The following is a 23156-nucleotide window of genomic DNA, read 5'->3' as shown; positions in this document are numbered from 1 at the left end:
GGAACTCTCGGTAGTACCACACCAAAAGTTACACCTCTCACCATGCCACCTAACCCAGAACCATGGAGAGATCAGGCACCCGGACCCAGCGCAGCTCAACCTTACGATCTGGCTCCTGAGGTCCTAGAATTCAGATACCTTAACCTTCCCCCTGATTGCATGAATATTATCAGAGAAGCTAGACGCTCTACTACTAGGGCATGCTATGCTGCAAAGTGGAAAATATTTGTTGTTTACTGCCATAACAACACAATCAACCCTCTAAATGTGTCCATACAGCACATCATATGTTACTTGCTCCATCTACGAAGGTGTAACTTAGCATATACATCCATTCGGTTACACCTCGCAGCAATAGCTGCTTACTTACAGAACAGACAGCACCTATCACTTTTCAGGGTGCCTGCCATCAAAGCTTTTATGGAAGTTCTCAAAAGAGTAATTCCACCCAGAGTGCCACCTTCACCTGTCTGGAACTTGAATATAGTTCTCACAAGGTTAATGGGACCGCCTTTTGAACCATTACATAAATGTGAGCTGCAATTTCTCACATGGAAAACAGCTTTTCTAGTGGCCATCACTTCCCTTAGAAGGGTTAGTGAAATACATGCACTCACTATACAGGAACGTTTTCTCCAAATGCATCTGAACAAGGTTGTACTCCGCACCAACCCAAAATTCCTACCCAAAGTCATTTCTCCCTTCCATCTAAACCAGTCGGTAGAATTACCAGTCTTTTTCTCACAACCTCAAACCGTTGCGGAAAGGGCTTTACACACACTGGATGTTAAAAGGGCCTTACTTTACTATATCCAGAGAACACAACCTTTCAGAAAAACCAAACAGCTGTTTGTCTCTTTCTCTCCACCACATAAAGGCAACCCCATCTCTAAATCAGGGATAGCTAGGTGGATTGTAAAATGCATACAGATTTGCTACCACAAGGCAAAGCGAACGCTATCTGTTCCCCCCTAAAGCCCACTCTACAAGGGAGATAGGGGCTTCTATGGCTTTTCTAGGGAACATACCACTAGATGACATCTGCAAAGCAGTGACATGGTCAACACTGCACACTTTCACAAAACATTACTGTGTAGATGTGCAAACCAAACAACAAGCTAGTGTGGGCCAGGCTGTACTAAAAACACTGTTCTAAACAACTGCAACGGATGCCGGTGGTCGCCGCTAGGGTTGGGTACTGCTATATAGTCTATGCAAAAGTGTGTAATCTGCAGCTCATATGCCTCGAACGGAATATGCTACTTACCAGTATGCATCTGTTCTTGGCATGTAGAGCTGCAGATCTACACACGCCCACCCGCCTCCCCGGCTACCTGTATCTGTTCCAGTCTATCTTATTTAGATACAACACACATGGGTTTCTTCACTGTTATTACTACGCTCCATCTTTCCCTGCTGGCAAAAAACAATCTGAGGATGGAGCCGAAGCCCATGCGCAATACAATCCAAAGGAGGAGTCACTGACCTCGTGACTTTCAAAGACTTTCCAAGAGGAAAAACAAACTGCAAACATCCGGGCCCAACACCAGATGGCGATCTATGCACAATGTATAGATCTGCAGCTCTACATGCCAAGAACAGATGCATACTGGTAAGTAGCATATTCCTTTCAGGACTCTGGGAGCTGCAGCATTGGCATAGCCAATAGGTCTTGCATTTGGGACCTTAGAAGTGTTTAGCCATGCAACAGTTGATGTTGTTGCACCAAGGATATTGTGCTGGATATCCAAACACTTATAAGGTCCCAAAGGCGAGACCTATTGGCTATGCCAATGCTTGTTTCAGTAGTAAAATTGTTTTGTGGGGAATTCATTGGTGTCGCTTGAAAAATTGTCTATAAATGTCACCCTTTTTGACACAGAGAGAGTCTCTCCAGTTTCATTTGAAGCCACTTTGCTGGGTCTCTTGTAAGTCTTCCTCCTTTGTTAGATTCAAATCTTGGATGGATTTTCCGAGCATTGAGCAGTGTGATGTATGTCAGGAGATGCTGTAGAAGAGAATGAAGCTCAAAATGGAGCTCACCGGAGTGCCTCCTCCGGAACAAAGAGGGGTGTCATTGCTCGTGGTGGCATGCTGGTGAAAAAGCTGCAGTGCCACAAAAGACCCAGAGAGGCTGGTGAATTAGGTTCAGTGCCACAAAAGGCCCAGAGAGGCTGGTGAAAAACCTAGAAAGCAAAGGTTTTAATGGATAAATGTATGCAAGTAAAACATGGCCTCAAGTGTTTTAGAATGAAAATATGGAAAGGCACAATGTGTGTGAACCCTTCTCCGCTGAGACTTAAAAGGTTATCTCATCACTATCTGAAGTTCTGGGATGCTTCAGTGACATACTGCCTTAAAGTGGCAGTGGCAAAATCGCTATAGTCAGGGTCTTACTTCAAGAAGATATATTTTCTAATCCAGTTAGTAGTTCACCATTTTTTGTTTGTCGCTGCCCTTTAAATAAGAGACCGCAAGTGTCCTCAAATAGACAAAGTGAAATTAAGAATTTTGAATAGTTTTTCTATGGACATAAATGCACCCTGGTATCTGGCTGTTGGAGGACATATTCAGGGTGTACTGTGAGTACAACAAATGCTTAGCACTACTCACTGATCAGACTAACTGCTCGCCCACACTACCTCAAAAAGAGCATTAGAATGATCTGCTTTTACCTCTGTGAACCATCTGGGGATCCACTGGACTCTCTGCACAGTGCACTTCATTTTAGTTCACTATATAGAAAGCCAGCTTCTGAGCCAAGGTTCCTTTCCTGATGTCCTCAAAATAGGTCTGGCGACCCTACCACTAAAGAAACCATCCGCTGAGGTGGGCAACCTCAATAACTCCCGCCCTATCCCCAACCTCACTTTCCTTGTTAAGTTCACTGCAAGGTGTGTAGAAGGGCAACTCACCCAACACCCCAAGGACAAAAACCTTCTTGATGAATTGTAATCTTGCTTCAATCAAGGCTGCAGCACCAAAACAGCACTGCTACCCGTTATCGACGATGCTCTGAGTACTTGACTCTGGTAACTCCTGCCGCTTGACCCTGCTTGACCTCTTTATCCTTTGACACTGTAAACCACAGTACCGTATAGTACCGCATCGTAAACTTCTGGTCCATCTCTCCGATATTGGAATCTCCGGCTTGGTATGGGATTGGATTGAATCCTTCCTAGAGAATAGGACGCGGCAGGTTTGGCTGCCTCCGTTCTCCTCCGCATCAAGAAAGGTGATCACGGGAGTCCCCCAGGGCTCAACTCTCAGCCCCCTTCTCTTTAATATATACGTTACGCCTCTGATCTATCTGGCAGAGGAGCTGGGTGCAAAGATTATAGCATATGCAGACGATACCCAGCTCCTCTTCACGTGGAAGGAAAACAACCCGTCCCCTGCATTAGCCAGTAACGGTCTGGCAGCAGTTTTTAAATGGCTGGCAGGAGCTCAGCTTAAATGCAATGAGGAAAAGTCTGAGGTCCTCCTCTGGGTCTTTCCCTCCGCACTTCAGAGATAACCACTGGCCCACGGGGTTCCCCATGCCTAAATCAACAGGGAGCCCAGTGAAGGATCTGGGGGTCTGGTTCAGCGAGGACCTCCGATTCCTACCACAGATAAATAAATTGGCCGGTGTGTGATTCGGCACACTGAAATTACTTCGAAAACTCCTGCCACTGTTGCCTAAATGGTGACTCGCGCTCTCATCCTGTCGCGTTTAGATTACACCAACGCTTTATACATTGGCCTCCCTGGCTATCGGCTAAAAAAGCTGCAGACTATCCAGAATGCAGCAGCAAGAGTGCTGCTGGGCGTTCCGGGCAGAGCCAGTACAAGACAACATCTCCGGGCTTTGCATTGGCTCCCAGTGGGACAGCGTGTCCTATTCAAGGCGCTCAGTCTTGCCCATGGGGCCTTATATAAATCTGGGCCCCCCTACCTCAGGAGACGCTGTGAGTTCCATGTGCCTCTCCGACATCTTCGCTCCGCAGGACAATGCCTCGCCTCTATTCCTCGCTACCGCCTTGCCAGATCGGTGGGTAGCTCCCTCTCTTATAGGACGGCTAAAGCCTGCAATGCCCTTCCCTATGAATTGCGCAGCACTCGAGATCTCCGGCTCTTTAAAAAGCAGCTAAAAACCTTGCTTTTTAATTAACTTTCTGCCGTGTTACACATCCTTCTGTCTCCCTATTATTGGCTCACGCGCCGGGACACTCTAGAGTATCCGTGCGCGCTATAAATACTCAATAACATAACATAAACCATTACACACTTCTGAACACACTAAAACATCAAATGGGTTTTGAAGGTGTAGTTCTGAAATGGTTTGAATCATACCTCCTGGGTAGATCTCAGACGATCAAAATTGAAAACTCTCTCTCAACTGTTGATCATAGTGTCCCCCAAGGCTCTATCTTTGCTCCAGCCCTATTCAGTCTCTCCATGGAACCTCTAATAGAACTACTAGAGACATCTGTTATCCGTTATCACCTCTGCTGACGGCACGCAACTCTACCTCAAGTTGTCCTCCGCACATGACATTTTACTCTGAGCCACCAGACTCGGCTCCATCCAAGAATGTATGGCATCTCACCACCTAAATCTGGAATTCCATCTTATCTCAAACTCAAACTCCCCTCTTTTCTTCAAATCTGGATGGATAATCTGTACATTCTTAACTGCAAACCTGCCGTAGGAGTCATCCTGGACAAGAGACTTAACCTCCAGTCCCAAATCAACACCATGGCCAAGAACGCACGCTACCAAGTACGCTTTCTCATAGGTATCTGAACAGGACCTGAAATACACGGTTCAACCCTTGGTACTCTCCAGACTTGCCAGTTGTAATTGACTCCTTGCAGGCCTCCCCAGAATCCACCCTTCTCCTTTAAAATCGATCCTTCGTTCCGCCACGTGCTTCATCTACGGGGCCACATGAAGACACCATATCACACCTATGCTGATAACTGTATCCTGGCTCCTTCTTGAAGCCAGGTCACAATAGAAGGCTGCTTATATTACCATAAAGCCATTCCTACTCCCCCCCCTACCCCACCCCTTGCCACCTAGCTAACAACTCAAAATTTCAGGTGGATCCAGACCCTTCCCAGATGCCAAGAACCTCCTGCTTGAGCGTCCGACTTTCAAAGGGAGAGACTTCTAGGTTTTCTGAAGGTGAGGAATCTGCAGTGAAATAAGAGCATCGAGCGGAAAGAAGGGCCCGTGTCCATTCGAGAAGCGGGGAGGTTTTAAGACGGATGTGCTCAAGCACCTTTGAGTGAGTGAGGTGAATGGTGTGAGGGTTTCATCCATGCTGCAGTGCATTTGAGCATGTGTCTGTTCTCCCAGTGACCCTTTCTGCCAGGGTCACGCTGTGATCTAATGATGTTTCTCCACTCTGTGTTTTTTATGCAGGCCCCACGCGTGGAAGCTCAGGTTCTTCTTGGATCCCTGGTTTGCTTCCCTAACCTGTACAGAGCGCTTCCATCGCTCCACCCCAATGTGTCGGAGATTGTCGTGTCTCAGTTCAGTGACGTCAAGGTGAGTGATGGCGACTGTCTTAAGTGCTGGGCTCCATGTCAATCAGAACAGCTGATGCCTCTCAACTGGTCACCATCTGCATGGAACGCCCCTTCCTCTGGTGTCCCTGTAAATGCGCATGTCTTCATGTCCGCATACAGGGGCATTGTTTAACATGAACCATCCTGAAGAGCCGCGAAGTTTACGCCATTGCATACGAGTCATCATCGTGCACTAAGACGGCGGATAAGCGCCTGGCATGCAGTGCACAGCCTATCTTGTATTTAATATGGGGTATGTTGGCACAAAGGTCCCCTGCTTGGCTGTGGCCACCTTGGCAGCCATTTGTGCCCCCAAAGTTCCTGGTGTTTGCATCGTTTTTTTACCCTATTGGGGCAGTCCTCACGCTCCGTAGCGCACACGGCGCTGCCTCTCCTCCGGCTTCAGCCGCGCTCCTGCAGCTGCCAACATCTGGAGGAAAAGGATGATCGGCGAGCCTCCCCGAGGGGCGCTCACGACATTTACCTAGAAAGCCTGAACAATTTTGCATGCATAGCAGGTATTTTTTTTAATTTATATTGCGTTAATTAATTTAAAAAATATTTCGTTACTTTGAGCCTGTTTCACATGCTAAATATGCCCCCTGACCCCTTGCACAGACGCCGTGGGAAGCAGGCTCTGTGTGAATGAGGGATATCTCCTTGGATGCGACTAACATTGCGCCCCCGCCCTCCGTGCCCTTTGTGTTGCTTGTTTTGTAACTTGCAACGTGGTCCGCTTTCACTTTAGCGGCCGCGCTGCTTTATTTATTTAAGTTACACCGATGTGAAAAGCAAGAAGCCCTCCGTTTTAGAGTTTGTTTTTTTAAAAACATATTTTATTGGTTTAAGACAAAAAAAGTACAGTGTAAGATATTGCAAGGACCGAGTATCCGATCAATGCAATAATATCTTAGCAAAGATATGGCTTTGAAGATGACTTATACAAAATGTTCAAGCGTGCTAAGCACTGTACACGTCCTCCTAAACTTTTACTAACTTCCAAGAATCACCCCTGTCCAGCCTCGCAACAAGTATCCTATTTCCATACATGTCCGCCGAGACTCAAAGTAGAGCAGCCTGGTTTGATCACACATGATGCTCGTGTGTGCTATCATCACACGGGATATCTGCGGTCTCTGTCTCTTCAGTGTTCTTATATCATGCATCATTGGGAGGCCATTGTTAGTTATTCAGTGTAATGAGGGTTCAGCAGACACACATTGTTCCACCGGCGTCTCCAACTCCAGTGATATTTTCTTCTCCACGTACCGCCATACTTTCACCCCTCCCCCTCTCACCACTTCATTGTGCCATGTTTCCATCTCCTGGCGATTGATCGTTTCGCCAGTATAACTAGCAGGTTAGCTAATCTATACTGCGTCTTCTGAGGTTTACGTATTTTACAAAGCCCTAATATCATGAATTCTGCTGTGTCATTGCATAAGCCTGCTGTCACTTCAGTAAGGATTTTGTGGACCGTTTCCCAGAATGGTGCCAGCTTGGCACATGCCCATATCATGAGTAGTAACTCCGCTGGTTGTATGCGGCATCTGGGGCAAGCATCCTCCGCTTCTGGAAACATTCTGCTCAGTCTATGTGGGGCCAGTAAGCCCTGTGGGATAGCATACGTGGGATAAACTTGAATTTAGCCCTCTTTTAGAGGTTTAAGTCGGAATCCTCAAGATGTGTCCAGCTGTTGAACATTTACTGTTTGTAACAATAAAGGAAAAATGTGCCAGTATTAGTGACGTGTTCTTTTAAATATTTTAGATCTGCTGCCGGAAGATCTGCATTGTAACGTACCTCTTAATTTAGTTCACCTTTTCAGCAAACAAAAAACATTTTATTTCAGGCCTATCGAACGTGTATGATTAAAAAAAAAAAAACAACTATGTAAGGATGACAATGCATTGACATTAAAATGTATTAGTTTAAACAATATGCAATCACTGGAAATACAAAACAACCCGTAATTAAAGGGATCGTAATTCTCTGTGTGCAAACTGCTGTACAGAGTGAATGAGGGCCAAGGGCGTAGGACGCTTCGCATGGCCGGACCATGTTTCGTGGCAAACCCTTCTCCAGAATCCAGAAATTGAAATACTGGCTGGGGTTTGCATGCTTGATCGCTTACAGTAAAATTGAAAGAACATTTTTGCTGGCTGTCTACTACCAATGGAACGAACAGAATTTGCACTTGCTTGTGGCCAAACAAATCGGAAGGTAAAAAATGGTGAAAAAGCAGTTTATCGAATGAAAGATGGAAAATTGCTTGAGACAATTTCAATCTGTGCAATGAATAAATAGCAAAAAAGACCAAAAGTCTTCTAACAAGCATTTGCAATGCAATAGGTCACGCATTTGTGAAATCTTTAGCTACTGGCATTGTAAATGACAATGCTTTTTATTTATGCGTTTTGAAAACCTGCAAGCAGTGACAAGAAGTACAAAATGAACATAAATAGAAGGCATTGTCATTTACAATGCTAATTGGTCAAAGTTTAAAAAATGTGAGACCTATTGCATTGCAAATGCTTGTTGAGATTGCTGCAGGCTCTAGACATTTCTGGGGACACACTTTTGCTTCCTTGTTTTCGGGGGCTCGCTCAATTGGAGCGGTCGGGGCAAATGAGAAGTTCAACTGTCTCAATTGGATGATTCATTCCTTCTAAGGTGCTTGTGTCTTTAGTCCCTGATTTCTTTGGGCTACTTAGCTTTTCTTTGAGCTTGATCCGCAGCCTTACACTTCCCTATAATAGCAGTCTTATAACCTTCTAATCCACCGCGGTTAATATAAATACATTATATCAGCAGTTGAGGAGAAAAAATATGGTCTTGTACTAAGAACATGGAAAAGCACTGCTCCTGTAGCAGATATAAGTATATCTTTATGAAAAACAGCAGAGTTAGTCTTTATTAAGGTCGAGACAGTACCTTTAAGGATTCCACGCTTAAACCGGGAGAAGGGGGACCTGAGGCCTTTCCCACGCAGCGGGCTCTGGCTGCAATTGATAATGCAGGTGTGGATGATTGAGAGGCCTGCCCTGGTTTGTGGTACGCGTAGTCCCCAGGGTCACCCCCTGAGCATGACCAGCAACGGAGCACCCCCTGGAGCGAGGAGACGGGCAGGAGCGGAGGCTGGCTCCTGTCGGCAGAGCCTCCAGGCCACCGGCCCTAGATTTTCCTGGCAGTGATTTCGCGCTGGATGAGGCAGTCACAGTTCCCCCTTAGATTGTTTTTCTCTGTAATTGGGGGTTCGGACATGCTCCAGTGGGTTCCCAGCCTCAGCACATTTGTTGGTTCCAGTCGTGGCCTTGGAGTCCGTTGCCTGCCACCCAGACTTCTTTCATGTGTTTTCTGGTAACGGATCTGATTCCATTCTTCCAGTGCATCGTTGTCGCACAACTGGGCCCTTCGGGCCACTGCGTGCTCCAGGCTACCCTTTGGAGAATACCGACACACACGAGGAACTGGCACGGACACTTTTCAAAGGATGCCCCCAATATCACTCTAAATCCCCCTAGGCCGTTCTCCACGCTGCCTATCCTATTTGCCTCTCGCTGGACTGCAGCGACGGGTGCCCTCCGTTCCACAGCAAGAAGACTTGTCACCAGCGGCAAAAAGACTGTGGGCCCACCGCTGGATGGCGCTACCTTCTTCAGAAATGCCAGACATTATAGCGAGGCTGATCCCCCTCAGAGCTAAAAAATAGAAGGAAGCGTTCAGTAAGTCTCTTGACTTTTGGCTCACCAGCCCAGCCCTGCGTTTGCAAGTAGAAGCTCTCGGAAAACGAAGAGGCCTCCGAGGAAGTTCCATCCGCTTCAGTTAACTCCAGTCCACGCTTGAGACTGCCTCATGTGAGATCTGTCAATGCCCTAAAACCTCTGACACAGTGTAATCGCGGGCATACATAGAGGAGGGGACAGACGGTTCTATGAGGAAATTCCTTTATTGCAATTAATTGGAAGCGCTAATTGCATTGTCACATTAAATCAGTACGGAACACTTCTTCTTTCACCGCTCTATCTTTAGTGTTCATGGGAGGTGAGTTCGTTGACTCCTGGGCTGGTAGCGTCTGTACCGGGGAAACAGGTTTTCAGGACGTCCTGTGTCTTGGGAAGCCTCGCTCGAAGCAGATTGTTAAGGGAGACAAAAGAAAGAATAGGGCGCCGGTGAGACGCTGTCTTACTGTGCATAAATCAGGGAAGGGAGTGAGGGAGCACCAGTGCAGAGCCACACGCACTCCTAAGGGCGGCGAATGTGCAGGGAGTCCGGGGTGTTTGTGGGAACTCAGGAAGAGCACTATTGAGCAGGCTTTCTCACCACCCACCCCGCAACACGCTCCCGTACCTTGTACAGCCACGCTCCTCCTGGAGCGTGGCCCGGCACAGCACCTTCCTGGAGGCCTCCTGGCACTCTCGGCGGTACCACTTCTGCGCAGAAAGAGGGTAACTAGGCTCGGCTCCTCTCCTTCAGGTCTCGTGCTGTCTTCGGCTCCTCTGTGCTCCAACTCCGACTCGCTCCGAAGCTTCCGGGATCCGCCTCTTCCTCCTCGGAGTCTCCCTCTAATCGTTGGCTCTCGGTGACGTCGTCCTGACGTACTTCCTTTCCCGCTTCCTGGTTCCAGTTAAAGGGGCCGGGTTCCAGATATTCGGTTTCTTCCTCCGGCAGGACCCTCCAGTAATGCCGACGTTTTTCGGGCTGGGGAGACATAAAGGACCCTGTACAGTGAGTCTTTTCCCCTTACTGTACTCTTAATGGGGTCTCGCGCGTAGATGGCCCCGCGACACACAGCGGAGCTGAGGACTGTCACTCTGTGGACGGATGTTGAGCCGGGTACTGAAGCTACTGCCACTCTCTCCGGGCGCTGGTTGACACCAAATCAAGACCTCCGAGCTGAAAAAAGGCCTTTTCAGGGGCTTTGATCCTCAGCGGCTGGGGCCGGACTGAGAATGCAAAACAGCCATGGCAATTATCTCCCCACATTCAAGGGAATGATTAAGTCCGCTTCTGAAATTTTAAAGGACCCGGTGCTTGGTCACATTGTGCATTGAGAAAAAATGCATCTCCCATCTAACCTGCCCAATCTCATTTCTTTATATTTGAGCACTCCTCGCTTGTTCTCGTGTTTTCTATTACCTCTTTCAACATCTCACCCGCCCCGTCTCTTTCCTTTGTTTGAGCACTCCTCGCGAGTGCTCGTGATTTCTGTTTCCTCTTTCCCCCTCCCACATGCCCCATCTCATTCCTTTGTTAGAGCAGTCCTCGCGAGTGCTTGTGTTTTTTGTTCCCTCTTTCCCCCTCCCACCTGCCCCGTCTCATTCCCTTGTTTGAGCACTCTTCGCGAGTGCTCGTGTTTTCGGTTTCCTCTTTCCCCCTCCCACCCACCCCATCTAATTCCTTTGTTTGAGCAGTCCTCTGTGTTTTCTGTTTCTTCTTTTCCCCTCCCACCCACCCCGTCTCACTCCTTTGTTTGAGCAGTCCTTGCGAGTGCTCGTATTATCTGTAGCCTCTTTCCATCCCCCACATGCCCGTCTCATTTCTTTGTTGAGCACTCCTCGCGAGTGCTCATGTTTTCTGTTTCCTCTTTCCCCCTCCACCCCATCTCATTCCTTTGTTCGAGCAGTCCTCGCGAGTGCTCGTGTTTTCTATTTCCTCTCCCCCTCTCCGATCCCCCATCTGATTCCTTTGTTTGAGCACTCCTCGCGAGTGCTCGTGTTTTCTGTTTCCTCTTTCCCTCTCCGATCCCCCATCTCATTCCTTTGTTTGAGCACTCCTTGCGAGTACTTGTGTTTTCTGTTTCTTCTTTCCCCTCCCACCCGCCCGTCTCATTCCTTTGTTTGATCAGTCCTCGTGAGTGCTCGTGTTTTCTATTACCTCTTTCAACACCTCACCCACCCCGTCTCATTCCTTTGTTTGAGCACTCCTTGCGAGTACTTGTGTTTTCTGTTTCTTCTTTCCCCTCCCACCCGCCCGTCTCATTCCTTTGTTTGATCAGTCCTCGTGAGTGCTCGTGTTTTCTATTACCTCTTTCAACACCTCACCCACCCCGTCTCATTCCTTTGTTCGAGCAGTCCTCGCGAGTGCTTGTGTTTTCTATTTCCTCTTCCCCCCTCCGATCCCCCATCTGATTCCTTTGTTTGAGCACTCCTCGCGAGTGCTCGTGTTTTCTGTTTCCTCTTTCCCTCTCCGATCCCCCATCTCATTCCTTTGTTTGAGCACTCCTTGCGAGTACTTGTGTTTTCTGTTTCTTCTTTCCCCTCCCACCCGCCCGTCTCATTCCTTTGTTCGAGCAGTCCTCGCGAGTGCTCATGTTTTCTGTTTCCTCTTCCCCCTCCCACCCGCCCCGTCTCATTCCTTTGTTTGAGCACTCCTCGTTAGTGCTTGTGTTTTCTGTTTCTTCTTTCCCCTCCCACCCGCCCCGTCTCATTCCTTTGTTTGAGCAGTCCTCGCGAGTGCTGCTATTCAGCATGGCTAAATGACTGACATTGACAACGCCAATAGCTCTCAGGTTGCCAACATCTATTGGCTTTGCCATTGCTTTCTTACAGATGCAAAGAGGTCAGAATGAAACCCAGGGACTCTCCCTTGGAGCCAGAATCCCCCTTTAAGGTGCCACTGTATCCCACAAGTTACTACTCAGCATATCACTTAACTATTTGAGAGATGATCTAAATCCAGGGGGGAAGAAATGGAGGAGTGTGTCCTTTCAGCATTTCTCATCAGCCACAGTGGCGGTGCTGAAAGCACCTTCTGAAAGCTGCTCTTTAAAAGTGGGATGGTAAGGTTTGGTATTCTTCTTCATTTCTTTCTTTAGGAATCTTCCTTCTCATTGGGTCTGAAACCTAGTGTTCGAGGCATATGAGCTGCAGATCACACACTTAGGATGTTAGATCGCCATCTGGTGTTGGGCTCGGATGCCTGCAGGTTGTTGTTTTCTTCGGAAGAAGTCTTTGGTCACGAGATAGGTGACTCCTCCCTTGGACTACAGTGCGCATGGGCATCAACTCCATCCTCAGATTGTTTTTTTCCGCCACTGGGTTCGGATGTAACTTTTCCGCTCCGGCTGGAAACCTCTATTTACAAGCTTTTCGAAGCGCAAAAACTAACTACAACGATACCGAAGCACCTCCATTCGACATCGATTTCATCTACTCGATTCCGGACGTCGACGCGGGCTGCTCGACCTATCCACGCCGTAAGGCCTACGGCTCATGGAAAGGATGCCGTTCAAAAAATGCCCCCAGTGTGGAGCAAAATTTCCGCACAGTGACCACCACAAGGTCCGTAACCTGTGCCTATCACCGGAACACGACGAGTCCAGCTGTCCAGCCTGTGCAGCATTTCGATCCAAAAAGACCATTCGAGATCGAAGGGCTCGACGCCACATCATGCAACAGAGACCAGCTCCGGAACCAGAAAACATCTTTGACGAGGGTCCTGATGTCCCGGAAGAAGATACAGAGGATCTCAAAATCATCTCCGAGGCAGACGACTCTGACGACCCCATTACTCCTGGGCAACGCGTGAGTACTACTGCCACTGCCCCAACCCCTCCAAAACCTAAGGCATTGGTCAAGACTTCGCCTGCTGGCCTCAGTCGAGACCGAAAACATCCTTCAGAAGTCCCACCTCCGGGCTCGGCTCCGAAGAAACATAGGCCCGAGCAATCCGCATTTCATTGTTCCACCGGCACCTTCGGCACCGAAGACACATGACCTCTCGGCACCGAAACCGGCTCCGGCGCCTTCGGCACCGAAAACATCGAGGCCCATAGATAAACCGGCACCGAAAGTTCCCAAGCCAAAGGACTCAACGTCGACACCGAAACCACCGGCTAAGGACTCTAACACACCTCCTAAAGCCAAAAACTCCACCGATCAACCAAAACCTCGTTCGTAACCGAAAAAAACGGCGCCAAAGACTGTTCCCCAAGAACAAGAACTTTTCCATCCAGATCCATTGCACAAAAAGATATATATTAATCCAAAAACTGGACAGGTCACCGCGGTGCCATGTAAGAAACGAAAACTGGACACACCTGCCCCAGTTTCTATCAACAAAAAGGACTCTACAACATCACCTATTATTCCTTCCTCTCCTATACGACCTTCTACCCCACCCCCTCTGCCTACACCACCCTTACCTCTCCCCTCTCCATCACATACACCACCTCCACAGGATGATGATGATGAAGTCTTAGGGATAGGGGGTGATCCTAATGATCCTTTCACGGACCCAGACACTGCACCATTGGATGATTGGGCATACCCTCTACCAGATATACCTGACCCTCAGCCATATCCCTCAAAACCGTCACCTCCAGATGACCACCTGGGGTTTGGACAATTATTAAATAGGGCAGCACTTTACCATGGCGTCGCCATGCACTCTGACACACCCGAGGAAGACTTCCTACTAGACACTTTCGAACAGTCACAAAAGTCTGTCCAGATTTTACCTATGATTAAAGGGGTCATACAACACGCCACATGGGTATTTAAAGACCCCGTCCGTACCAGGGTGCTTAACCCAAGAATCGAAAAAAAATATAGACCTGCCCCAGAAGATCCTTGTTACATCAAAGGACAGCTCCCTCTGGATTCTTTGGTCGTTTCCAACGCAAGGAAACGAGCCAATTCACAAACCACAGGAGATACACCACCCTCAACAAAGAATCCAAACTGTTAGAAGCCCTGGTTCACAACACTGCTGGAACTCTCGCTAGTTCCACACCAAAAACTGCGTCTCTCCCCGTCCTTATTAACCCAGAACCATGGAGAAATCAGACACCCAGATCCAGGTCAACTGAATCTAGCGATCTGGCTCCTGAAGTCCTAGAGTTCGGTTACCTCAACCTGCCACCAGACTGCATGAATATTATTAAAGAGGCCAGACGACCCACCACTAGAGCCTGCTATGCTGCAAAATGGAAAAGATTTGCCATTTACTGTACTAACAATCATATAAACCCACTGGATGCATCCATCCAGGACATCATTTGCTACTTACTGCACTTGCAAAGATGTAATTTGGCATACTCATCCATATGTCTCCACCTAGCAGCATTAGCAGCCTACTTACAAAATCGACAACATTTGTCACTGTTTAGAGTACCAGCGATCAAAGCCTTCATGGAAGGCCTTAAAACTCCCAGATTACCACCCTCCAGTGTGGAATCTAAACATCGTTCTTACAAGGCTCATGGGACCCCCATTTGAACCTCTGCATAAATGCGAACTACAATTCCTCACATGGAAAGTGGCTTTCCTCATCGCTATCACATCCCTCAGAAGGGCAAGTGAAATCCAGGCTTTAACCATGCAAGAACCATTCTTACAATTACACCACAACAAAGTGGTTCTTAGAACAAATCCCAAATTCCTTCCAAAAGTCATATCTCCGTTCCATCTTAACCAATCAGTCGCGCTACCAGTGTTCTTCCCAAATCCGGACTCGGTAGCTGAAAGAGCTCTTCATACCTTAGACGTTAAAAGAGCCCTTCTTTACTACATTGACAGAACCAAATCATTCCGCAAAACAAAACAATTGTTTGTAGCTTTCTCTCCACCACATAAAGGCAACCCCATTTCCAAATCTGGGACAGCCAGGTGGATAGTTAAATGTATCCAAATATGCTACCACAAGGCTAAACGCACACTGACAGTTTCCCCTAGAGCGCATTCCACACGCAAAATAGGGGCTTCCATGGCATTCTTAGGAAACATTCCCTTAGAAGATATTTGTAAGGCAGCCACATGGTCTACAACACACACCTTCACTAAACACTATTGTGTTGACGTGCAAGCAAAGCAACAAGATTCTGTGGGTCAGGCTGTCCTTAAAACTTTATTTCAAACTGCTGCAACTGATATAGGTGACCACCGCTAGGGGAGACACTGCTATATAGTCTATCCTAAGTGTGTGATCTGCAGCTCGTATGCCTCGAACGGAATATGCTACTTACCAGTATGCATCTGTTCTTGGCATGTAGAGCTGCAGAGCCACACACGCCCACCCACCTCCCCGGGACCTGTATCTGTTCCAGCAGCGTCTTACTTAGACATTACACATGGACATCTCTATCTTTTCTACAAACTCCATCATTTCCCATCATGTCGAAAAACAATCTGAGGATGGAGTTGATGCCCATCGTCCAAGGGAGGAGTCACCTATCTCGTGATCAAAGACTTCTTCCGAAGACAACAACAACCTGCAAGCAACCGAGCCCAACACCAGATAGCGATCTACTATCCTAAGTGTGTGGCTCTGCACCTCTACATGCCAAGAACAGATGCATACTGATAAGTAGCATATTCCTTAAGACCTGCTCATCCATAAGGCATTTGAACCCTGGCCTCCTGGAGAATGGGTGTGCTAGCTCGGAAGACTCATGGTTTCGTAGCAGTCATCTCTGCTAGGGAGTTTGAGGAACCTTCTGTAAAGATGATGTCTTTCAGAGCATCACTTCCGTCAGAGCAAAGGTATCAACGGAATCGGTCATAAATAAAATAAATTGAACTTTCGGTCGAGACCTTAGGCTTGTTTAGTTGCAGAAACTCCACACTAGTATGTATCCCAGTCTCCTCTTGTTATATCCCTAGTCCTTCTTCCTTGTTTACTCCTCCAACTCCCCACCATGCCCCCTTCTCTGCCTTCCTTCAGTCCGCTTCCCTGCCCTTACTTCCTGCTGTCCCCTCTCCTGCACCTTCCTTCTCTCCTGCACCCTCTCCTGCACCTGCCTCCTCTCCTGCACCTGCCTCCTCTCCTGCACCTTTCACCTCTCTAGTGACTGCCACTCCTTCACCTTCATGGTACCATCCCCACCCGTCTTCTCCCAGCCCTTCTGTCCTTCGCCCCAGGACTCCTCTCGTCATGTCCCTCTTGTTTTACTCTAAAGCTCATCAATACCTCTCTGTGCTCAGACGCGCTAAAAAACTGTCGAACAAATAACGATAATAATGGAGACGTTCTTGCAAGTCAGATGTGAGTGCCATGAACTTGTAAACCACCCTGCAGCCTCCTGGTGAGATGCAGTGTGTGCTGAAAGTCTGCAGTGATAAGAAGGACAAACTTTAATCTAATATATAAAGCTTTGTAAAGGTGCCAGAGTTCGTGTGGAACACTTGTCGACTAAAGAAGGCTAAATAAAAAGACAAAAAAAAGACGGCCATCTTCGGATCTTTTGGTTTGTGCCTCAATATGTGGATTACTACTTTGTGGCTTAATGTGTGTGTGAGGAGTGCATGAGAGGATTCAGTGTGGACTTTGGGCAGTGTGAGTTGATTGGTTAGGTCCCACCTGTACCTCGTCCAGCTGCAATAAACTATCATGAGGGGACCAAGGCCTTTAAATACATTTTTTATTGAGTAAGCGTTGTTGAAGATGCAGCACTCTCTCCTTTCGCCCACCCATCACTTTACTTACACTTGTCCTTCTACGCCTTCTACAAACTCACCTGAAAGCATGGCTGCTGTCAGACCCTCTGCATCCTTTTCATCCCCTTAGCTGGCCGCACTCATCACTGAGGATGCTGTTTGTAAAGCATGGCTGCTGTCAGACCCTTCGCATCCTTTTCATCCCCTTAGCTGGCCGCCCTCATCACTGAGGATGCTGTTTGTAAAGCATGGCTGCTGTCAGACCCTCTGCATCCTTTTCATCCCCTTAGCTGGCCGCACTCATCACTGAGGATGCTGTTTGTAAAGCATGGCTGCTGTCAGACCCTTCGCATCCTTTTCATCCCCTTAGCTGGCCGCCCTCATCACTGAGGATGCTGTTTGTAAAGCATGGCTGCTGTCAGACCCTTCGCATCCTTTTCATCCCCTTAGCTGGCCGCCCTCATCACTGAGGATGCTGTTTGTAAAGCATGGCTGCTGTCAGACCCTCTGCATCCTTTTCATCCCCTTAGCTGGCCGCCCTCATCACTGAGTATGCTGTTTGTAAAGCATGGCTGCTGTCAGACCCTTCGCATCCTTTTCATCCCCTTAGCTGGCCGCACTCATCACTGAGGATGCTGTTTGTAAAGCATGGCTGCTGTCAGACCCTTCGCATCCTTTTCATCCCCTTAGCTGGCCGCCCTCATCACTGAGGATGCTGTTTGTAAAGCATGGCTGCTGTCAGACCCTCTGCATCCTTTTCATCCCCTTAGCTGGCCGCACTCATCACTGAGGATGCTGTTTGTAAAACATGGCTGCTGTCAGACCCTTCGCATCCTTTTCATCCCCTTAGCTGGCCGCACTCATCACTGAGGATGCTGTTTGTAAAGCATGGCTGCTGTCAGACCCTTCGCATCCTTTTCATCCCCTTAGCTGGCAGCACTCATCACTGAGGATGCTGTTTGTAAAGCATGGCTGCTGTCAGACCCTTCGCATCCCTTTCATCCCCTTAGCTGGCCGCACTCATCACTGAGGATGCTGTTTGTAAAACATGGCTGCTGTCAGACCCTTCGCATCCTTTTCATCCCCTTAGCTGGCCGCACTCATCACTGAGGATGCTGTTTGTAAAGCATGGCTGCTGTCAGACCCTTCGCATCCTTTTCATCCCCTTAGCTGGCAGCACTCATCACTGAGGATGCTGTTTGTAAAGCATGGCTGCTGTCAGACCCTCTGCATCCTTTTCATCCCCTTAGCTGGCCGCACTCATCACTGAGGATGCTGTTTGTAAAGCATGGCTGCTGTCAGACCCTTCGCATCCCTTTCATCCCCTTAGCTGGCCGCACTCATCACTGAGGATGCTGTTTGTAAAACATGGCTGCTGTCAGACCCTTCGCATCCTTTTCATCCCCTTAGCTGGCCGCACTCATCACTGAGGATGCTGTTTGTAAAGCATGGCTGCTGTCAGACCCTTCGCATCCTTTTCATCCCCTTAGCTGGCAGCACTCATCACTGAGGATGCTGTTTGTAAAGCATGGCTGCTGTCAGACCCTTCGCATCCCTTTCATCCCCTTAGCTGGCCGCACTCATCACTGAGGATGCTGTTTGTAAAACATGGCTGCTGTCAGACCCTTCGCATCCTTTTCATCCCCTTAGCTGGCCGCACTCATCACTGAGGATGCTGTTTGTAAAGCATGGCTGCTGTCAGACCCTTCGCATCCTTTTCATCCCCTTAGCTGGCAGCACTCATCACTGAGGATGCTGTTTGTAAAGCATGGCTGCTGTCAGACCCTTCGCATCCCTTTCATCCCCTTAGCTGGCCGCACTCATCACTGAGGATGCTGTTTGTAAAGCATGGCTGCTGTCAGACCCTCCGCATCCCTTTCATCCCCTTAGCTGGCCGCACTCATCACTGAGGATGCTGTTTGTAAAACATGGCTGCTGTCAGACCCTCCGCATCCTTTTCATCCCCTTAGCTGGCCGCACTCATCACTGAGGATGCTGTTTGTAAAGCATGGCTGCTGTCAGACCCTTCGCATCCTTTTCATCCCCCTAGCTGGCCATGCTCATCACTGAGGATGCTGTTTGTAAAGCATGGCTGCTGTCAGACCCTCTGCATCCTTTTCATCCCCTTAGCTGGCCGCACTCATCACTGAGGATGCTGTTTGTAAAGCATGGCTGCTGTCAGACCCTTCGCATCCTTTTCATCCCCTTAGCTGGCCGCACTCATCACTGAGGATGCTGTTTGTAAAGCATGGCTGCTGTCAGACCCTTCGCATCCTTTTCATCCCCTTAGCTGGCCGCACTCATCACTGAGGATGCTGTTTGTAAAGCATGGCTGCTGTCAGACCCTTCGCATCCCTTTCATCCCCTTAGCTGGCCGCACTCATCACTGAGGATGCTGTTTGTAAAGCATGGCTGCTGTCAGACCCTCCGCATCCCTTTCATCCCCTTAGCTGGCCGCCCTCATCACTGAGGATGCTGTTTGTAAAGCATGGCTGCTGTCAGACCCTTCGCATCCTTTTCATCCCCTTAGCTGGCCGCACTCATCACTGAGGATGCTGTTTGTAAAGCATGGCTGCTGTCAGACCCTTCGCATCCCTTTCATCCCCTTAGCTGGCCGCACTCATCACTGAGGATGCTGTTTGTAAAGCATGGCTGCTTTCAGACCCTCCGCATCCCTTTCATCCCCTTAGCTGGCCGCACTCATCACTGAGGATGCTGTTTGTAAAGCATGGCTGCTGTCAGACCCTCCGCATCCCTTTCATCCCCTTAGCTGGCCATGCTCATCACTGAACATGCTGTTTGTCTATTCCCTGTTAGGAGTTAATCGTCAAAACTCTGCTGAGCTGTGCCAGGGAGGAGCCGTCTGGACCTGCACGGTACGTTGACTTATGTTCCTCTGGTTGAGAAGTAATTACACAAGGGCCACACGCGCCTGGCTGGGTACTTTGTTGACTTGGCGTCACTGAAGCCTTGGTCACGATGTAGCAGCGTGGGGCACTTGTGTGTCGCATGTCTCTGTTTGCGGGGTTCAGTCAGTTCAAAGTATGTGTGTAAGTCAAGCACTAAAGTGGAACCTTTTGATAGTAAATATAAGGGTGACAGAGTTGTCTTTTAACTCTGTGAACAGATGGTTTGAGGTGAGAACGTTGCATTGTGTCCTGGATACGTCCCTTTTGGTTCCTCCAATGTGTCCTTTTGAGTAGCCGGAGCCCCTTGGTGCTTTACTGATCCCCCTTTTCTCTCTCTGTAGCTGTGTCGCACTCTGTAACCTGGGCATCTGGCTATGTGAGGAGCTGGTACAAGAGTCCAAGCACCCCCAGGTCAAGGAAGCCCTGAACGTCATTTGTGTCTCTTTGAAGGTGAGTGGATGGTTAAGATGCTTTGGGCAGTGGTATGTGGTGAGAAAAGGATGCCGCGGACCAAGCAGGGAGTGGAGTGGAGACAAGCGGCAGACGCAGATACAACACAGAGTGGTACATTAGGCACCCAAAGCCTTGACCCTTCTATCGAGGGTCTGTATGAGGCTTATCGATGACTTCTGTGCAAGGCACCTTTAACCGCTAGACTTTTTCCAGGCACTGTTTCCCCTACGGAGTTTCCAGTGAACCTTCGTTGATGTGTCTGCTGCAGTGTGGTGCTGTTTTCCAGTTTGATGGGCAGTTGGTCTCGGAATGAGTTCTTTTTCTAGGACGCTCAAGTGTTTGTTGACAGTTGGTGTGTTTTGGAATGCTCTCGAAGGCTTGGACCTTGAGGCCAGAGCGCCCTTGAATCTGACGCCATCTTCACATTATTTTTTCCACCATCAGGTTAAGAAGCGCATAGGAAGAAAAGGTTAATCTCCAAACAGTTGCTGGCCTGACATTTTCTCTGACCCTAGGAAAAAGCATACATTTGTTGGGGTTTTTTTAAATCAATTTTTTTGTAGTTTTTCAGATTTTGTATTTAGAGGTTTTCAGCCGCAGCATGGTGGTGCTCCGTGTCAGGTTTGTGTGTCTTTCCTCTGAACAACTCTAAAATCATGGAAATAACCAGCATTAGCAAAGCCAACAGGTCAGACTTTAATATGAAAAAGTATCCAAACAAAATGTCCACATGTCATTGCTGGGTTATTAAAATCAGGAATATTGGATTTGCCAATGCTTGCTTATCAGTTTATATTAAGTGTTTCAACAGGCAAAATACAAGTTCCCTCTGAAACATTTAAATAATCCTGCTAAAGCAAAAACAAAACAAAAACGAATTTATTTCTTTATACAATTTATGTACGACAAAGATTTTAGTGTGTGGTGATTGTGTTAAATAGCCCCTCATGTATTGCAGTGCAAGCACTTGACAGGATGCTGAATGACATGGCAACCAGCCACCAGCACAGGGCGAGGGAGGAGTACTCCTCTGGTCAAAATCAAATCCCACTCTTTGTATATTTTAAAGAATTGGTAACAATAGGATGTAACTGTTGCATTCTCAACCAACCTGAAAAGGCTCGACAGCCTTTGAAATTGGGGCTATGGTTGACTCTGGAAGCGTTTTCTGTAAATGCCATCCCAAACAAACAAATGTAGATGCACTTAACACTGCACATGCTACAAAATATGCAATTTCAGATTACAGAGACTGAAACAAATTGATGGACAATTCAATGCACTTACAAAAACACATTCCTGAGGTCATTTGTACCTAAAGATAAAGCTCAGAACCCTTGACACATGCTGAGACTTCAAGGGAAAGAGTCAGTATCGATAACAGGTCAAAGCTATATTGATACCTCCGGCCTCGAGGCGCTCTCAGATCTAGCCAGGACCAGGCTCAGAAGAACAGAGTCGTGGATGAGTTTGAGTTTTATGGAGCACACAGTTACCAGAGGGGTCCTGGCGCTAAAGCCTCCTTGACCGGGAGTTGAAAACGTTGGTGAACCACAGATTGAAGAAAGTTCTGGAGCCATCAAGCTAGTAACTTTGACCCTGAAAATAACATCTGACCTCAGGTTAGTTTTGTTGTAAAAAAAACAACTTTGACAAGTCGGCGTGGTTGCAGTTGGGCCCGCACCTTCGCAACGGGTACAAGGGAGATTTACGTACTTATGCCTACTGCCCTTCCTTGGGGAAAGACCATCAACCAGGACCCTCCGGCCATCTCTGCCATGGGCTTTCCTTTCTCTCGGACTCCAGGTGTAGCCCATCTTGCTGTCAGCCTAAGGACTCGGCAACAGGTGCTTCTTGGCCTCCCTCTTTTCCTTGGAGGGTTCCAGGTTCTTAATGGTGTGGGATGTGGGCTTGCGTAGGGTGTGACCTATCCAGCGCACCAACTTTTCATGATTTCTTCATTAGCTGGGAGTTGGAAAGTCTGCTACCATATAACAAAGTAGCATGGTGAGCTTCAGAAAGATGGATTTAACCCAGATCTCTTGACTGGGGGTGAATGTTTTGATTTGTTCTGCATTCGTCCATCAATTGTGTGTCTTTTGCTTTCTCGCCCCGAGTGCGCCAGGTATGCCCAGACGTGAGTCCCTGTCTCACTGTGCCACCGGATTCAAGCTATCCTGGCTAAAGAGAGGTGAAACCCCGAACCCGGTCCTAGGATGCTTGTTTCCGGTCCAGGGAGGACCTGGCTTGGCAGTTCGGGCTGGACTGTTCCCATGAGGCACAGGGTCAAGACTGATTTGCATATGGGCAGGTCTAAACTGGGGTGGCATAGGGGAGCAAAAGAATGATGGATTTAACCCAGATCTCTTGACTGGGGGTGAATGTTATGATTTGTTCTGCATTCCGTCCATCAATTGTGCGTCTTTTGATTACCATATAAGGAAGAACTTCTTGAATACTTTCCTACGGCGCTTAAGAAACAATGATGACGTTTGTAGATAAATTAAACTTTCTTTTGCTAATACCTGGACTTTTTTCTCACTCAATGCCACCTATAAAGCAAGCGAGTTGCCAAGATGCCTTTTGAAAGAATGTAATTTTGGTGACGAGTGTGTGGGTTCTGACCTCAGGTTTAACCCCAAGTGTTTAATATGTTGTTTCGTGGGGAGCAGCTCTTTCTAAAAGTGTAGAATTCTGAACTCATGAATGACTTTTCAGTGAATACCGATGATTCTCTGATGCAACTTTCATACAGAACTGCATTTGAAATTGAATCAGTGGATGTGCCAATCTTTTGGCTCACCATGCTTAGCCACAACTTGATTCTGTTCAGATGAGCTGGCAGTAAAGATAACTTT

The 23156-nt window shown here is 47.9% G+C and overlaps 1 protein-coding gene across 9 annotated transcripts in view; it reads left to right on the top strand.

The window, feature by feature from the left end:
- The window catches only part of RALGAPA1 (Ral GTPase activating protein catalytic subunit alpha 1), a 717351-nt gene that overhangs the window by 393218 nt on the left and 300977 nt on the right, over positions 1-23156 (top strand). For all 9 annotated transcript variants that reach the window (XM_085627452.1, XM_085627453.1, XM_085627449.1 and 6 more), the window contains 3 exons: positions 5413-5538; positions 19754-19812; positions 20187-20295. In XM_085627452.1, coding sequence (XP_085483578.1) covers positions 5413-5538; positions 19754-19812; positions 20187-20295 — 294 coding nt within the window. The remainder of the gene's footprint in view (positions 1-5412; positions 5539-19753; positions 19813-20186; positions 20296-23156) is intronic.

The sequence above is a fragment of the Triturus cristatus genome, chromosome 9, assembly GCF_964204655.1.
Source record: "Triturus cristatus chromosome 9, aTriCri1.1, whole genome shotgun sequence".
Lineage (NCBI taxonomy): Eukaryota > Metazoa > Chordata > Amphibia > Caudata > Salamandridae > Triturus > Triturus cristatus.
Note: the sequence above shows the minus strand (reverse complement) of the source record. Positions and strands in the feature narration are given on the sequence as shown.